Genomic DNA, 18,681 nt, shown 5'->3' with positions numbered 1-18,681 from the left:
TCAGAGTCACACCAGAGTTGCACTTGGAGGTAGGCTTCAGATGGATTCTCATGGCAGGAGACAGGATTTGCACAGTGTTTGAAATGGCAAGATGCATATTCGAGAGTCAGGGTGTCAGGGTGTGAGTAAGGCGCAGGAGTAGGAAGAGCAGAGAAGGTGGAGGCAAAGGCATCAACTAACACATGCGTCATGGGCCGCATGACCGAAAATGTAGGTGCCAGTGCTAGGTGGGCTTTGCCAGGAGGCCTATAGATGGTGGCCACAGTCAGAGAGAGGCCAGGGGAGATAGAGAGCCTGCAGACCAGGAATTCAAAGGAGGAGTAGGTCAGCTTAGAAATGACAGAGGCAGGGACCCACTCCCAAATGATAAGAGCTACTCCCCCTCCGGGTTGGTTGGTTCTGGTGACGGAGTTGATCTTGGAGCCATCCGGGAGGAGAGTGTCAAAACTCGTGACAGAGCTGGCTCAGTGAGAGCAAGGACATCCAGGTCAAGCTCTTTGAAGAGGTGACAGATGTCAGAGGAGTGTTTAATAGCGAATATGTTAAGTAGCTCTCTGAAAGACGTAACGTTACTGTTGGGCACAATTCTGTTTTTCAATTTTCTTAATGTGCGCCTAATGTGTTTTTTTGTGTGTTTAGACATTGTTTTACTGTTTTAATTGTATCTGTTTTATATGAATTTAGTTTTAAAATGATGTACTTGAAATGGTTTTATTTGTTGTGTTTTAAGTTGTGTAAGGTTGAGTAAGAACAATTGGTATCACAAATAAATAAATAAAAATAAATACTGTGAGAACCACACACACCTCTAAATGCTGCATGGCCCAACACCCATCTTCAACCATGAGGCAGATTCTGGCCCACCAGAAATGCCATGGTATGCCCATGAAGTTGCGAGCAACCAGTGGTGCGATTTTAGAGAGGTTGTGCACTCATAATCACCTCTGCCTATTAAGAGGTAAGAGTATTTGCTAATTACCCAATTATTCTACGATAATTTCACTTTCAGAGCTAGTCACTGTCTGCAATTATTACTTGACTTTTATTTCTCCTTCCTTCATAAACAGTCTCTCCCTCCTCCTTCATAGGCAGCCCATATAACACATTACGTTATCCCTCAGAGGAAGGTATGGCTCTGAGCACAGGATTGAAACATGTTGGGGTCATATGAAGATAGAATCGAATACGACAACAGTGTCTACATTTCAGATTAAGAAGTCTTGCAAAGACACTAACTAGTTTAGATATTGTTTATGTGATTTATGATGTACATATTTTACAATTTATATTTACACAGCATAGAAGTGTGCACATGACAATGTACATTGTATTCTGTAGGTATTTCATCTGTGATGTCTAAAACACACAAAACTATTGTTGTGTATAGAGACCAATTAAGGACCATGGGACCTTGATATATGAAAACAATACCAAAAAAGAATAATCAAAGAGTAAAGCTAATAAAAGGCTCCATGCATAAAATGTGAGAATAAAATGCCATTTATTACTACTGAATAGGGGGATCATATCATAACAATGGGTTTTATTTTTGTAATTGTTGTGAAAGAATTTTAAAATCCATGTTGTTATATCAATGAGGTTTCTGACCATCCTGCACTCATATCACACTACTACCTGTTCTAGCACTCACCGGCAGGTCCACAATCACCAAAGCAGTTCACTAAATTGATAGTGAAAAATATATTAATCATTTTTACTGATATAATATGCCATCATGGAATTCGTGTCTTGTATTTTGAGAACATGAACGAAAACAGGGCATGTTTCCCTTTGCAGCTGCTGCCATACTTGGCGATGGACATTCTGCAGGACTTCCCAGGTCTCCTTGGCCTCTTTGTTGCGAGCGCCTACAGTGGAACATTAAGGTACATTTTAATTCAGGACATGTTGTGTTATCCTGTGATGTGGCAGGTATATTGCATACAGATTACTTGACTAAAGGGATGTTTATAGGTGCATTAAAGGGCATGGTCACACAATGAGGAGAAACCTGGTTAAAATGTACAGGTTTTACAAAAGTGTTGTGTGTTTCTTTGAAGTAATCCTTATTTTGTGACGGTCATTTGTGGATTTATTTAGCTGGGCCCAACATACTCTACAGGTATCACTGTTCAAGAACCAATACTACACAGACCTTTCACCTTAAGTGTTACTCTTATTTGGATGCTGGAAATGCCTTATGGAGGGACAGGGTCTCCTGGTCCTTGTCCTGCCAATTCTCTGTGCGTGTTTTCCTTATGTTTTCTGCCACTGAGGTCCAGCCTGGACCTCTGGCAGTACAACTCTTCATTTTGTCTTTTGGTGAACAACACCCATTGGATACTCTTATGGCACCCATGGGTGGCGGTACACCTTGTACACCTTATTTTGTGTTTTGGGGCACTTGTGGGTTGCCCACAGAGTAGGGTATGTGCTGTGGCAGATACGTGCTGACTTGACAGTGGCTCTGAGTATCCTCCATTTTGGGATACCCAGGCCCTGCCTTAGGAATCAATGGATTCCTACACAAAGGCCAGATGGCCACTGTGGCCTCTTGGTTTCTATTGCCTTTGCCTTGTTTCCCAAAGTCATGGGAAGCCCTGTTTCTGTCCCTATCTCCTGAATGGCTGTTGGGTGGAAATACGATATATGGCTCTGGGGCTGCGTCCTGCCAGACTGACTCGAGCCTTCCCAGGGGTGGTGGGTGTTATGATTCCTGCCCTTCATGTCCCCAGCCCTCCAAGATGTCAGGCTGGTGCCAATCCATGATCACCTACATGGCCCTCAAGGGCCTCGCCATCCCTCCAAAGACCCACTTGGAGTCAGACTTGGCGCTTGTGGCACCAGACTCACTCACTCCCATAGGATAACATTGGGGATTGGACTTGTAGTGCATTGATGGGGACAAGATGGATGCCCCCACATATTTTGGTTCCCAGAACTGAATGTGCAGTCTAGTCTTTTGGGTGTGGTTCAGCCCAGAGACACCTGGGATACCCAGAGACTATTTAAGCCACGCCCAGGCTGAGAAACATGCTTTGTGTTTTCTGCACCTGCAGCGTGACACTCACCGTGTTCGGATTGGTCTACAGTAGGCCTGCATCTTTCTTCTGCGCTCAGCTCCTGTAAGAACAAGAACACTGTTAGGAACACCCTTACCTTGCGGCGCTTCTGCCCATCATTCATCGCTCCTTCTGTTCTGCGGGCATCTTCGGCGGTGTCATTCCCATCCCGGCACGCCACTTCCTAAGGAAAAGGGAAAAGAACAGAAAAAAGTCATTAGTAAGCATTCAGCAAATCTTCGCTTATTTTTTAAAGACTGTACGAGCTTCAAACGCTTACCTGAATCCCAGCCGCTCTGGGGGAACTCTGTCTCCGGAACTTCTCATCCATCTGCAAGAGGGAAAAGACACTGCAGGTTAGTGTGGAAACATCTAGAGGCGCCGCATACCGCGCTTACTCACCGCATTTCTTCTTTATAACCGGCATCCACGCTGAAAACGTCGCGGCACCTAAAAGACACAGAAAAGAACTCTGTTCAATACAAATACGAAAGGGTCACATCGCGCTGTTACTCACCTTCAGCGCAATTCATCTCAGCAGCACGTCGCCATCCCCGGACACCGGCCATCATCTAAGAAAGGAAAGGAACGAAGTTAGAGAACTGTTCAAAAGACTCATTATACTTACCTGTCGGACTCTTGCCAGTGAAGTAACTAGGCAGCAACGAGCCTGCATCAATCAACGCGCCCCTGCGCTGAAAGCAGGACAGAGAGCACACTTTCCAAGAAAAAAAGGTGAGCTGTGGATCAAAGGGAGGGGTTGGACCCCGGGGAAGAAGGGGTTAAAGCACACAGAGACAATAGGGAGTTAAACTCTGCCAATCCTGTGTTTCAGGCCCAGTCTCCAGTCAAGTAGACTCCGGGGAAGGGTTCGAGGTCGTAAGAGGTCAGAACAGGCTGAGTGTCGTCCCCATGGATATCAGGTGAGCGTTACAGAACACAAAGCCTCACATCAAAATCCACCTGGGCGTCATGGAAGCGTCAGAAACCGAGCAGTTAGCCCACATGTTGGGGCAGCTAAGTTCCGAAGTACATGCAGCCAGGCAGGAGACCAACACCCTGAGGAAAGAGCTGATAGTAGCCAAAGAACGCACTGATGATTTAAGCCAGCAACTTCTCCAGTCACAAGCAGGGCATGCACCATTGCCCGGAAGCGTGCCCTCGATGCCAGCACCATTAGGCAATCCCGTTCAGATAACCCTTCCTGGGGCAGTTCCCTTGGCCCCGCCCGAACGATTTGCAGGGGATCCCAAGAGGTTTGCAACGTTCATGAACCAGTGCCGCCTGCACTTCCTTTGTAGACCAGGGGCTTTTCCGAATGACCAATCACGGGTCGCTTTTGTGCTACCCTACCTGAGTGGTAGCGCCACGGACTGGTCTGAACCCTTTGTGGCCAAAGACGATCATTTGCTGCATGACTTCATGGGCTTTCAGTAGGAGATGGAAAAGCTGTTCGCCCGTCGTACTCATGGGCAGGCATTAGACAACGAACTTCTGTCCCTAAACCAAGGGAATCAAGACCTATTAACATACATATCCACATTCAATAGACTCGTAGCTGAAGCAAAATGGCCAGTGGACAAGAGAACCACATTATTTCATAGGGGGCTGCGGGGGGAGCTCAAGGATGTTCTTGCACAAGTAGTGAACCCCCCGAAAGACTGCTCAGAATTCATTGACCTTGTTGTTCAACTGGTTCATAGGTTGCGGGACCGAAGAGCAGATCGAACCATACCGGACCCTCGCCCTAGGTATGTGCGTTCAAAGGACAATATTGCCCGCACAACGAAAAGTTCAGGAGAACCAATGCAAATCGGGGGGGTCAGATCCCCCTTTACTAAAGCGGAAAGGGATAAAAGGAGACAGCAGCAGTTATGTCTGTACTGTGGAAGGTCAGGTCATTTCCTTAAAGTGTGCCCTTTGAAGCCACCGAGGAGGACGGTAGGGGCCACGGATAAGGAAGATACCATCAAGGAATCGGAAAACTCCCCAGCCCGGCAAGTGTAGGGGTCCACTTGTCGAGTCTGTGGTCTTGATCAATCACCAACAACCATCTTGGATGCACGCAGTAAGAGCGTACATTGACAGTGGAGCCGTTGGGAATTACATCGACCAGGATCTTGCGGCAAAGATGGGGCTTCTGTTACGCCCTAAATCAACCACCGACACTGTTACCACTGTTGACGGCACGGAAATAAGTTCTGGTCCAGTATCCCAATGCACTGCAGCTTTAACCCTTCTGTGCCAGGATGGACACCAAGAATCTATCGTTTTCAACCTCATTAAGGCACCACAGTTCCGGTTGATTTTGGGAATGCAATGGTTGGTATCTCACAATCCTCGAATCGATTGGCGAGCAAAAGAATTGGCCTTTCCCCAGACTTGTGCCCACACATGTTTTCGCCAAGAGAAACAACCAATAGACACCAGAACCTCCACGCTTGCGACTGTGGCAATCGGCACCCTACCAAGTGAATACCAGGACTTTCAAGATGTCTTTCAGAAAGAACAGGCTAATACCCTGCCACCGCATAGACCATACGATTGCCAAATCGACCTGATACCCGGCGCACAAATCCCTTGTGGGCGAATTTACACACTCACAGAACCAGAAAACCAGCACCTAAAGGCCTATCTTGACCAATACCTGGCCAACGGGTTCATCCGTCCCTCGAAGTCTCCAGCAGCCAGTCCTCTATTCTTCGTACCGAAAAAGGAGGGGGACTTGAGAACGTGCATCGACTATCGCGCACTGAACCAGATTACTGTAAAAAACTGCTACCCCCTGCCACTGATCCCTGAATTGCTTGATCAAGTCAAAGATGCCCAAATCTACACAAAACTAGACCTGAGGGGGGCATATCACCTTGTTCGCGTAAAACAGGGGGACGAATGGAAAACCGATTTTCGCACCAAATGCGGCTTGTACAAATATTAAGTAATGCCCTTTGGCCTTTGCAACGCGCCTGCAGCATTTCAATATTTCATGAACGATGTCCTACGGGAATTGATTGTTGTCTGTGCTCTAGTGTACATCGACGATATTCTAGTATATTCCGCATCAAAGCAGGACCACGTTAAACACGTCTGATCCGTATTGGAGAAACTCTGTCAACACCAGCTCTACACCAAGCTCGAAAAGTGCTCATTCCACGTCTCCGAGGTGGAATTCCTGGGCTTTATTCTCAGCCCGAATGGAATCCGAATGGATGTAGACAAGGTAGATGCTATCCTGAAATGGCCATCCCCAAATTCATTCAAGGGGGTTCAAAGTATGCTGGGTTTTGCAAACTTCTACCGCCGGTTCATCCCAGGATTTTCGCAAATCGTACATCCCATCACGTCATTGCTAATGAAAAGCAACAAAAAGTTCCAATGGACAACAGAAGCCGAGGAAGCTTTCCAGGAACTCAAAGCAAGATTCAAATCTGCCCCAATCTTACGCCACCCTCGCCCTGATCTCCCATACCTGGTGGAAACGGACACCTCAAGCATGGCTATGGGAGCCGTCCTGTCACAAAAGGACCCCGAAATTGGCCAGGTACACCCTGTTGCCTTCTGGTCGCATAAATTCACACCCCCTGAACTCAATTACGCTATCACAGACAAAGAACTCCTGGCCATTAAGTCAGCCTTTAAGGCATGGCAGCACTACCTCTTGGGCGCCAGACACACAATCACCGTAATAACTGACCACCGGAACCTCCAGTACCTAAAGACGGCAAAGACCCAATCCTCACGACAACTACGTTGGGCTCTTTTTTTTGCTGAATATGACTACGTGATTACATTTCGACCAGGGATGAAAAACGGAAAGGCCGATGCCCTTTCCCATATGGGGGTAGAAGAGCAAAGGTATCAGACCCCTGACCCAATAGCAATCATCCCGAGTGACAAGCTCCTAGGAATCACAGCAACCATAACTCAGAAAGAATTACATGAAGAAATCCAAAACCTGATGAGTCCGGAGCAATTACAAGCGTGGAGTGCACAAGGGGAACATTACATGATGAAAGATCAGTTGCCCTACTTCAGGAATCGTTTATTCTTACCAAACCAAGAACTACGAGAACAAGTCATGTCCGGTTATCATGATTCCTTGATCAAGGGCCACCCCGGAATCGCTAAAACAGTAGCCAAGGTAAAACGAAATTATTGGTGGCCCACGTGGCGTAAAGACATCCAATTCATCCTATCTTGTGGAGTGTGTGCTCAAAGCAAGTCATCCAAGCAGAAACCGGCTGGGCTATTACAACCATTGGAAATCCCACCAGCACCCTGGCACACATTGTCCCTCGATTTTATTACTGACTTACCACCCAGTCAAGGGTTTAACACTATTCTTGTGGTCGTGGACCTATTTTCAAAAATGGCACATTTCATTCCTCTTAAGGGGCTCTTAAATGCTTCCACTCTGGCAAAGGTATTTCTTGAAGGCATCGTACGGCTCCACGGGTTTCCGTCAGTTTTGGTCTCAGACCGAGGTACTCAATTCGTATCTAACTTCTGGAGAAAATGCTGCTCTATGGCCCAGATCGACATCCGGCTATCCACCAGCCACCATCCCCAAACGGATGGTGAAACTGAGAGGACAAATCAGACGCTCGAGCAGTATCTGCGTTGCATGTTACACCAAGCTGAAGGAAGCTGGTTCGACCTATTATGGATAGCTGAATATGCTTATAATAATTCCCTACACACCAGCACTGGGCAGACACCCTTGTATACCATGTGTGGCAGGCACCAACGTACTTCTGAGTTGGACGTTCCTACAACCCTGGAAATGCCAGCAGTCAAAACCTTGCACACGACCATTTCTCAAACCTTTAAAAGGGCAGCTGAACACCTACCTCAAGCTAAGAATCGCCAAAAGAAGTTTGCTGATCAACACCGAGCAAAGGCCCCCAACTACCAAGTGGGAGACAAAGTCTGGCTGGCGTCTAAACACGTGTCCATTAAAGGAACCCGAACTTTCCGTCCAAGATACCTGGGTCCATTCACCGTCACCTCCGTGATAAATCCTGTGGCGGTCAGACTAGCTTTGCTGTCAAACATGCAGATTCATCCTGTGTTCCACGTGTCTCTCCTTAAACCTTTTCAACCTGGGACCCGGGTAGCAACGTCACCGCAACCAGTAGTAGTCGCCGGGGAGCCAGAATTCGAAGTCAAGGACATCCTAGATTCAAAGTACGTCAGATCCAAATTATACTACCTAGAACTGGAAGTAGACTGGAAGGGGTATGGTCCACAAGGCAGGACATGGGAGCCTTGTGAGTACATCCATGCACCTCGCTTGCTTAGACGATTTCATCAAAACCATCCAAACAAACCAGGACCAGACAGAAGAGCCACCTTGAGAGGGGCCTTGGGTGGGAGTGTTGTCATGATTCCTGCCCCTCATGTCCCCAGCCCTCCAAGAAGTCAGGCTGGTGCCAGGCCGCGATCACCTACATGGCCCTCAAGGGCCTCTCCATCCTTCCAAAGACCCACTTGGAGTCAGACTTGGCGCTTGTGGCACCAGACTCACTCACTCCCATAGGATAACATTGGGGATTGGACTCATAGTGCATTGATGGGGACAGGATGGATGCCCCCACATATTTTGGTTCCCAGAACTGAATGTGCAGTCTAGTCTTTTGGGTGTGGTTCAGCCCAGAGACACCTGGGATACCCAGAGACTATTTAAGCCACGCCCAGGCTGAGAAACATGCTTTGTGTTTTCTGCACCTGCAGCGTGACACTCACCGTGTTTGGATCGGTCTCCAGTGGGCCTGCATCTTTCTTCTGCGCTCAGCTCCTGTAAGAACAAGAACACTGTTAGGAACAGCCTTACCTTGCGGTGCCTCTGCTCATCATTCATTGCTCCTTCTGTTCTGCGGGCATCTTCGGCGGTGTCATTTCCATCCCGGCACGCCGCTTCCTAAGGAAAAGGTAAAAGAACAGGAAAAAGGCATTAGTGAGCATTCAGCAAATCTTTGCTTATTTTTTAAAGACTGTACGAGCTTCAAACGCTTACCTGAATCCCTGGGGGAACTCTGTCTCCGGAACTTCTCATCCATCTGCAAGAGGGAAAAGACACTCCAGGTTAGCCTGGAAACATCTAGAGGCGCCGCATACCGCGCTTACTCACCGCATTTCTTCTTCATAACCGGCATCTACGCTGAAAACTTCGCGGCACCTAAAAGACACAGAAAAATAACTCAGTTCAATACAAATACGAAAGGGTTGCATCGCGCATCGCGCTCTTACTCACCTTCAGCGCTACTCATCTCAGCAGCACGTCGCCATCCCCGGACGCCGGCCATCATCTAAGGAAGGAAAGGAACGAAGTTAGAGAACTGTTCAAAAGACTCATTATACTTACCTGTCGGACTCTTGCCAGTGAAGTAACTAGGCAGCAACGAGCCTGCATCAATCAACGCGCCCCTGTGCTGAAAGCAGGATGGAGAGCACACTTTCCAAGGAAACAAGGTGAGCTGTGGATCAAAGGGAGGGGTTGGATCCCGGGGAAGAAGGGGTTCAAGCACACAGAGACAGTAGGGAGTTAAACTCTGCCAATCCTGTGTTTCAGGCCCAGTCTCCAGTCGAGTAGTCTCCAGGGAAGGGTTCGAGGTCGTAAGAGGTCAGAACAGGCTGAGTGACGTCCCGTTGGATACCAGGTGAGCGTTACAGTGGGTTGTGGGGACACCCTAGGGCTGGGGGTTTCTGTGTTTGTGACACAATGAATGAGACAGCGGTGACTGAAACTGACATGCATGCAGTGTAGTGTGCTGAAAGACTGGGTACTTGCCCCAATCCACATTCTTTGTTATGGATGTTTGGGAGGAGTGAATGGTCTGAATGCCTGTGAGCCTGATGGGCTGCATGCCTTCATGACTGCCCCTCTGCGTGCTTGGCTGACTGAGACTGGCTCAGCCCGAGTGAATGAGGGACAGATGTGTATGTCTGGGGACCTCTCACTTACCAATTTGTTCGGAAGCTGAAGTCGAAGCTTCCTTGAAGCCCAGCTGGAGGGGAAGTCTGCAACTGCAGTTCTTCACTGTAATCCGAATGTTGTCATGCCTCCCATGGTCTGACCCAGAGAGGGCCTGCGAAGGAGACCTCTCCCCGAGCTACGAGGGAGCATCGTTCAAAATGATGCACTCCATCAAAGTATTCTGGAAGCCAGTCCTGTGTGCCTGCTGTCCGGAGAAGTGGTCTTCAAAGTCCAGAAGAGCAATGCCCAGACATCTTGAGTTGAAAAGGTTTGTTGGTGTCGCCCAGGGGCAAGAGGTGTATTTTGTGACTGCTGGAAGCTGTTGCTGTCTACTGCCCAGAAGAGGGGATACCCTGGCATGGTGATGCTGGACCCCTGGAGCTGTGAAAGTTCCACTGCCTAAGAACATTTGAAAGGATATCCTTGCCATCGCCACTGACCACTTTTTCCCACCAGATAGAATCCAGAGTCGCTGAGTGCAGTGGAAGGTCCTCTGGTGGGTATCCCACCACCAGAAGCTCACAAAGACTTTCAGAGGGTCCAGACTTGCTGAGGGTCTGTGTTCCACTCCAGTTGTCAAGGCCAGGTCACCAGAAGCAGTCCAGAGGTCCGAGTTGCGGCTGCAGCACCAAAGAACCGAAAGTCGGAAAAACGTGATATTCCGAAACCTGACACCAAAAGTGACCTATGCACCCGTCGCCGCCAGAAGTTATCGAAGATTCCCAGAGGTCTTACTCTCATCTGCCAAGACTTTAAGGAGCCCACAGCAAGTTTAATCTTCACAGGATTTCTACAGTCGGAGAAATCGTCGACCAGAGGAGAGCACCAGGAAGAGTCAAACTGCTTCACTTCAGAAAGACTTTGGTTCCATTTTTCTTCTTGGACTCAGCATCCCTGTGGCTCCTTCTTCCAAGGGGAGTCCATCCTTGGAGGGAACTGTCGAGTGAAACCGAGAAACTCTGCCACTTCGCCTGCCAATGCACCAAAGGTACTTTGACAAGGAAGAGCATCTTCTAGCCTCAGGAGTTGTCCAGGGGTCCCAGGTTCATCTTGGATCCTGTTGTCCTGTGGCCCCCCAGGTACTTTGGGCTGGTAGAACCTTTTAAAAAAAAGCAGAAGGTTATTGAACATTACTGGACTGGGCTGTAAAAGACAAGATAGATTACTCCCTTACTTTTCCCTTACAAGTTGCCCAGGTGGGGGGGGATCTTCACACAGAAAGCATTCTGCCACTGTTCACAACTAACCTGCCTTTCTTCCCTATTCTATGCTGATACACCTCACTTAAGAATTCACCTGCCATTTAAAACTGTCTGCAGTTAGTGCAGCTATTACTGAATTGAAGTATTGTGTGGTACCACATTGAGTGTATATATTTGCCATTCTTTGAATAAGTATTCCAAGTACAAAGTGTTATTATTCATATGTATATATATGGTAGTGGAAGCAATCCTTATTTTAAATAAAGAAGCTGTGTTATCACCTAACAGAATGTGTGGACATTCCTTTGTGGTGGAAACACAGTACTTAAGAACCTGAAAGCTGATGCCTGGCTGCTCACCACGTTTCACCAAATTGAGAGCCTTGCTTGCGTGTTCTGTGCCTTTACCCTACCATATAGGGGGTCGAAGAACAGATACCCCCCCTTTACACTTATGCTAGCCCAATTCCCATACTTTCCAAATCTTATCTTAGTTTCCAAATGTGCACAACATTTAAACAATTTCAGCATTTTCTGTGCAAGAGTTTTTATCAACTATATATTAAATCAATGTCATTTTTTCTGTCATCACCCTTGTGTGCAGGGATTACCACAGTCTAAATGTTCCCTCACAAAACCCTCTCCCCTCTTCGGCTTTCCCAGGAGCCATTCTACACCAAGAAGAGCTGAGAGATAACATCATCATATTATTGTGCAAGTTCCCATCTGCACCTCCAAGTGTCATGGGGATCAAATAGCGACCCGCTGATGTCTGCTGTGAGGATAAGCGCCATGCTCAGGTCCCAGTGAGGAAAGCACAGGGCTTCAGCCTACATTACCCAGCTGCCCTGGTGGACTCAGGCGATTAGGCAACCTTGGTGGCCATCTTGGACAATCTGCAAAAAACAGCCTCCATAAATCAACATGCAGGCCTCTGTCAGCATTGTATGCAGGTTCAACTTAGATTCATGCATTAGCCAGAATAAGGCCACAGCCCCATCAACAGAATATGCAGGCATTTGACATAATTCTGTCCAAACCTTCCAGTCAAAGGATTATGCAGCCTCAGCCCCAACAAGGCAGTTTATGCTATAACCAGATTCTATTAGACTGTAGTTTCAGTTATTTGTCCCCATCAGGCAATGCTTGAGGCGTCTGTCCCCATCAGGCAGTATTTACAGACTCCTCCCACAATGGTTCTTTCTTACCTTCACATGCAGTTAAAATATTCCCTGTTGTCAGGCTGGGAAAACCAAAGAAACTGCATCACTTTAGTACTCGCTTAGTGTTGTTTGAGTCTTTTACCATTCAGCCAATAGACAGTGGCTCTCTTAGCTCCACCCCTGGAGGCCATCTTTAGATTTCTTACCGGGCGTTTGGTGTTGGGAGTCCTCTTCAAAGTTCTCACTTTATTTGATGTTTTCTTCAAGAATCTTGATCAATCCGCTTTTCTTTTCACTTCATTATACTAGATTGGGGTTTATAAGTTCCAGCACTCATTCACTGCTCCCCTACATGGGACTCGCTTTGGGTTCAGCCCAGTGAAGGGTCCCTTCTTCCCCTCACCATGACTCCCTCTCTTACCCAAAAGAGCCTTTTCAAGACTTCTTCCACCTATACAGTGTGGAGTATAGACATCAGGAATGTCTCTATTGCCTGTACCCAGATCATCATCTGCATTCCTGCTCCATTGGTCAGTCTTTCTCCAATAGGACTCTTAACATTAGGGACAGAAGACTTGTGGCTTGACTCAATTAAGGCACTGTGACCTCAGACTCTGCTTCGGTGAGGAGCTGTGCTTCACTGTGTCCCAGCAGACATCCAGAGCAAATCCCCTCTTCCAAGAGTTGGAGATCCTATCAGGAGAGTTCCTGTGGGAAAAGGGTGAAGAAAGGTGGTTCCACCCATCCCCGAACGGATCCTGATAAGCCTGTCCTGCCTGACAAAACCACACACTGTCCATCACAGTGAGGAAATCCTCAATGGCGACACCATCTAGATTTGGGGCACGTTCATGAACGCCACCACTGCAAAAGCATCTACGAACCCCGCTGATACATAGAACAACTTGGTCCATGAAGCTCAAACCTTCAGCAACCGCCTTGTAGACGTGTGCAGAATCTTCCAAGCATCCACCATCAACAACCTCAACCACCGCATACACACTACCTCTCTCCAGCGCGTCCACACATAGCTCCTGCCCTACTCTAGTCACTTAAGACATCTAAGCAACCCCTGTTCAGGCTGCAGACACATTTCTCACCCACTTTGTCAGTGTCTTTCCATATTCATCCGGAGGCCATGTCTCCCACAAGTACTATCTACAGGCCCCTGCCCCAATCGGGCAGTATTTGCAGGCGTTTCCCCTCTCCCATACCCCCAGACCATATTGGAAATTCTCTGTCCTCATCGGGCAGTGTCTTCAAGCATCCATCCCCTTCAGGCAGTATGTGCTGGCATCGTTAACCCTCAGACAGCCTAGGTAGGCATCTGTCCCCGCTGGGGAGTCCGTATTTGCAGGCATCTGTCACAATCAGGCAGTATCTATAATGATTATGTTTCCATCATGCAGCTTTTGAAGATATCTGCCCCTGTAGGCAGTGTCTGGAAGTATATGTAACTCGCCTGTACTATTTGCAGACCTTTGCGACCAGCAAGCACTATTCACAGGCATCTGTACCCCACTGGTCTGCAGGCATATGTCGAGAGATAGTGCCCCTGTATACATCAGGCAAATTACTGCCCTAAATCTCTGTTCCACGCTTCCGGGAAGATCTTCCTTCAGGCTTACCTTACACTGAGGAAAGTATGTCTTCATGCTGCCTTCATTCATCTGAAGACAGCTTTTAATGGAGTTCCCAGAAAGGTTCTTTGGTGTGTACTCAAGGTCAAAGGCATTCCCAGGCAGATGCTTTCAACTTTGCAACCACTTTACTCAGACAATGAGATTGTCATACGCTGGAGCTTGTCAGGAGAAACAGCAGCACCCTTTAAGGTACAGGGGGGGAGTTATCAAGACTGAGTTCCTGCTCCTACCCTCTTGTATTTTCATTAAGTATGATCGACGGCCTCTACCATTTAAACGCGGCTACCCCCTTTTAGATCAAGAGAGAATCCCACTATTAGTATTTGCTGCTGACGCGATCTTACTGGCAACGAGGCCCATCGGTCTAAAAAAGCTCTGGTCGGCTTTCAGCGAGCAGTGCAACAAGATGGGGCTGGAAATTAGCACCAGCAAGACCAAAGCTGTGGCTCTCCACCCACAACACATTTGAAGGCATTTGTCCCCACCACTCAGTATTTGCAGGCATCTATCCCCTGGAGGTAATATCTGCAAACATATATTTCCATTAGGCAGTGCCTGTCTCATCAGGCAGTATTGCAGGCATCTTTCCCCATCAGAAGGTATTTTCTGGCATTTTATCCACGTTGGTCAGCATCTGCAGGCATCTGCCCCCAAAGGCAATATCCACAGGCCCCAGCCACCGCCAGTCCGTATTCACTGTTATCTGTCGCCTGCAGGTAATATCCGCAGGCCCCTGTCCCCACCAGTCCGTATTCACTGTCATCTATCTCCTGCAGGTAATATCCGCAGGCCCCTGTCCCCACCAGTCCGTATTCACTGTCATCTATCTGCAGCAGGTAATATCCGCAGGCCCCTGTCCCCACCAGTCAGTATTCATTATCATCTATCTCCAGCAGGTAATATCCGCAGGCCCCTGTCCCTACCAGTCAGTATTCACTGTCATCTATCTCCAGCAGGTAATATCCGCAGGCCCCTGTCCCCACCAGTCCGTATTCACTGTCATCTATCTCCAGCAGGTAATATCCGCAGGCCCCTGTCCCCACCAGTCAGTATTCATTGTCATCTATCTCCAACAGGTAATATCCGTAGGCCCCTGTCCCCACCAGTCAGTATTCACTGTCATCTATCTCCAGCAGGTAATATCTGCAGGCCCCTGTCCCCACCAGTCCGTATTCACTGTCATCTATCACGTGCAGGTAATATCCGCAGGCCCCTATCCCCACCAATCTGTCAGATCCTCACTCCTCTTGACAGGCGCAGAAGCAGCACGAACACCTCCCTCCCCATTGAGTCTTGGCACCTGGGAAATAGAAACCGCAGGCCTCCGCAACCCTCTGGGGAAAGAGGGTTAGGGTCCGTTGAGTGGATGGGTAGAGGGAGTTCAGGATAACCGGAAAGAGGTTCATGGAATAACAGTGGATGGGTAAGGGGAAATTAGGGTAACATACTCCTCGACTCCTGTGCCGATCTTGCAGGTGATCGTTTGAAGTGACTCCGCCCACTCACTCACATCCAAGTATCACACACTTAGAGATTATTGTTTTGGAAAGGCTTTTGTATTGGAGCCTCTAACCAATAATCACCATATGCTCTGGTGTTGCTTTGAGTTTCACAATGCCTGCCTAATAAATCATGAATGACACAGCACTTCTCCTTCATTACTGCATAAAGGCAAACCCTCCCAGCATCATGTCATCTAGTGGTAACTCCCCACCGATATGCGAATCACAAGTACCCCACATTACCCCATGTGCAGGTAGCAAACAATAACATGCACTCAAAGTGCTAAAACACTTAGCTCTGGCTTCTGCGGGAGTTCGAGGTCCTTTGGCCTTTTCGTGTTGATGGGCCGTGATACGTCTCACCGAATCCGATTCAACAACAGGCTGTAAATAGCAAAACAAAGTCAGTGCATGTGCGCGCGAAAAAAGTCGTTCCCTAGGAACGTTCCCTGAGGGGTTTAAGATCGTTAAGTGGTGCGGTTACTTCACCGCCAAGCCTACTCCAACTCTGGGTTAGTATTCATGCTTTGCATGCAACAAGCAAAACAGGTTTTCTCGTGCTTCAAATTTAGTCTTACACTTAAGTCTTGTAAAGCGTAGCGCGTCTCCCTCCAACAGGATGAATCAGCTGTTCAAGATAAAACGTGTACTTAGCTTTTCATGTACGTGGGGCCGGGGATGTAGCAGGCGGGCGGTGCCCCGCGTAGGCGTGCCTCCAGGAGCTCGGGAAGAACACGTCCTCTCTTGCCGGTGACCAGGATTGCGAGCAGTGCTTCTTGGGCGCGGCTCTTGCATGCGCAGTAGCGCGCGTGTGGTCCTGTCGCTCCCAGCAGGACCGTGAAGCACACGGCCTGCTGGGAGATGTAGTTTCCGGGCGGTTCTCCATCCTTGGGCCTTCTTCCTGCAAAAAGGGTGGAGAACACGCCTGGACAAGCTGTTGGCACAACCAAGGGCCTTTCTGCCTCCCCCCAGTCCCCCCACAACACTGCCAATAGCCCCAGCCCTGACACAATCAGTATTCACTGTCATCTATCTCCTGCAGGTAATATCCGCAGGCCCCTGTCCCCACCAGTCAGTATTCACTGTCATCTATCTCCTGCAGGTATTCACTGTCATCTATCGCCAGCAGGTAATATCCGCAGGCCCCTGTCCCCACCAGACCGTGTTCACTGTCATCTATCTCCAGCAGGTAATATTCGCAGGCCCCTGTCCCCACCAGTCAGTATTCACTGTCATCTATCTCCTGCAGGTAATATCCGCAGGCCCCTGTCCCCACCAGTCAGTATTCATTATCATCTATCTCCAGCAGGTAATATCCGCAGGCCCCTGTCCCTACCAGTCAGTATTCACTGTCATCTATCTCCAGCAGGTAATATCCGCAGGCCCCTGTCCCCACCAGTCCGTATTCACTGTCATCTATCTCCAGCAGGTAATATCCGCAGGCCCCTGTCCCCACCAGTCAGTATTCATTGTCATCTATCTCCAACAGGTAATATCCGTAGGCCCCTGTCCCCACCAGTCAGTATTCACTGTCATCTATCTCCAGCAGGTAATATCTGCAGGCCCCTGTCCCCACCAGTCCGTATTCACTGTCATCTATCCCCAGCAGGTAATATCCGCAGTCCCTTGTCCCCACCAGTCAGTATTCATTGTCAACTATCTCCTGCAGGTAATATCCGCAGGCCCCTGTCCCAACCAGCCAGTATTCACTGTCATCTATCTCCAGCAGGTAATATCCGCAGGCCCCTGTCCCAACCAGCCAGTATTCACTGTCATCTATCTCCAGCAGGTAATACCTGCAGGCCACTGTCCTCACCAGTCAGTATTCACTGTCATCTATCTCCTGCAGGTAATACCCGCAGGCCACTGTCCCCACCAGTCCGTATTCACTGTCATCTATCTCCAGCAGGTAATACACGCAGGCCACTGTCCCCACCAGTCCGTATTCACTGTCATCTATCTCCAGCAGGTAATACCCGCAGGCCACTGTCCCCACCAGTCCGTATTCATTGTCATCTATCTCCAGAAGGTAATACCCGCAGGCCCCTGTCACCACCAGTCAGTATTCACTGTCAACTATCTCCTGCAGGTAATATCCACAGGCCCCTGTCCCCACCAGTCAGTATTCACTGTCATCTATCTCCTGCAGGTAAAACCCGCAGGCCACTGTCCCCACCAGTCCGTATTCACTGTCATCTATCCCCAGCAGGTAATATCCGCAGGCCCCTGTCCTCACCAGTCAGTATTCACTGTCATCTATCTCCAGCAGGTAATATCCACAGGCCCCTGTCCTCACCAGTCAGTATTCACTGTCATCTATCTCCAGCAGGTAATATCCTCAGGCCCCTGTCCTCACCAGTCAGTATTCACTGTTATCTATCTCCTGCAGGTAATATCCGCAGGCCCCTGTCCCCACCAGACCGTATTCACTGTCATCTATTCCCAGCAGGTAATATCCACAGGCCCCTGTCCCCACCAGTCCGTATTCACTGTCATCTATCTCCAGCAGGTAATATCCGCAGGCCCCTGTCCTCACCAGTCAGTATTCACTGTCATCTTTCTCTAGCAGGTAATATCCGCAGGCCCCTTTCCCCACCAGTCCGTATTCACTGTCATCTATCTCCAGCAGGTAATATCCGCAGGCCCCTGTCCTCACCAGTCAGTATTCACTGTCAACTATCTCCTGCAGGTAATATCCGCAGGCCCCTGTCCCAACCAGCCAGTATTCACTGTCATCTATCTCCAGCGCAGGTAATACCCGCAGGCCATTGTCCTCACCAGTCAGTATTCACTGTCATCTATCTCCAGAAGGTAATACCCGCAGGCCACTGTCCCCACCAGTCCGTATTCACTGTCATCTATCTCCAGCAGGTAATACCCGCAGGGCACTGTCCCCCCCACTGTCATCTATCTCCTGCCGGTAGTAAATGCAGTCCCCTGTCCCCACCAGGCAGCGTTCACTGTCAACTATCTCTTGCAGGTAATATCCGCAGGCCCCTGTCCCTACCAGTCAGTATTCACTGTCAACTAGCTCCTGCAGGTAATATCCGCAGGCCCCTGTCCCCACCAGACCGTGTTCACTGTCATCTATCTCCAGCAGGTAATACCCGCAGGCCACTGTCCCCACCAGTCCA

At 48.8% G+C, this 18,681-nt stretch overlaps 1 protein-coding gene across 1 annotated transcript in view; it reads left to right on the top strand.

The window, feature by feature from the left end:
* LOC138514391 (sodium-coupled monocarboxylate transporter 1-like) overlaps window positions 1–18,681 on the top strand; it is a 987,363-nt gene that overhangs the window by 600,896 nt on the left and 367,786 nt on the right. Inside the window, exon 8 of the mRNA XM_069629873.1 lies at window positions 1,798–1,886. Coding sequence (XP_069485974.1) covers window positions 1,798–1,886 — 89 coding nt within the window. The remainder of the gene's footprint in view (window positions 1–1,797; window positions 1,887–18,681) is intronic.

Source organism: Ambystoma mexicanum, chromosome 12 (genome assembly GCF_040938575.1).
Source record: "Ambystoma mexicanum isolate Mex_15411 chromosome 12, UKY_AmexF1_1, whole genome shotgun sequence".
Taxonomy (NCBI): domain Eukaryota; kingdom Metazoa; phylum Chordata; class Amphibia; order Caudata; family Ambystomatidae; genus Ambystoma; species Ambystoma mexicanum.
Note: the sequence above shows the minus strand (reverse complement) of the source record. Positions and strands in the feature narration are given on the sequence as shown.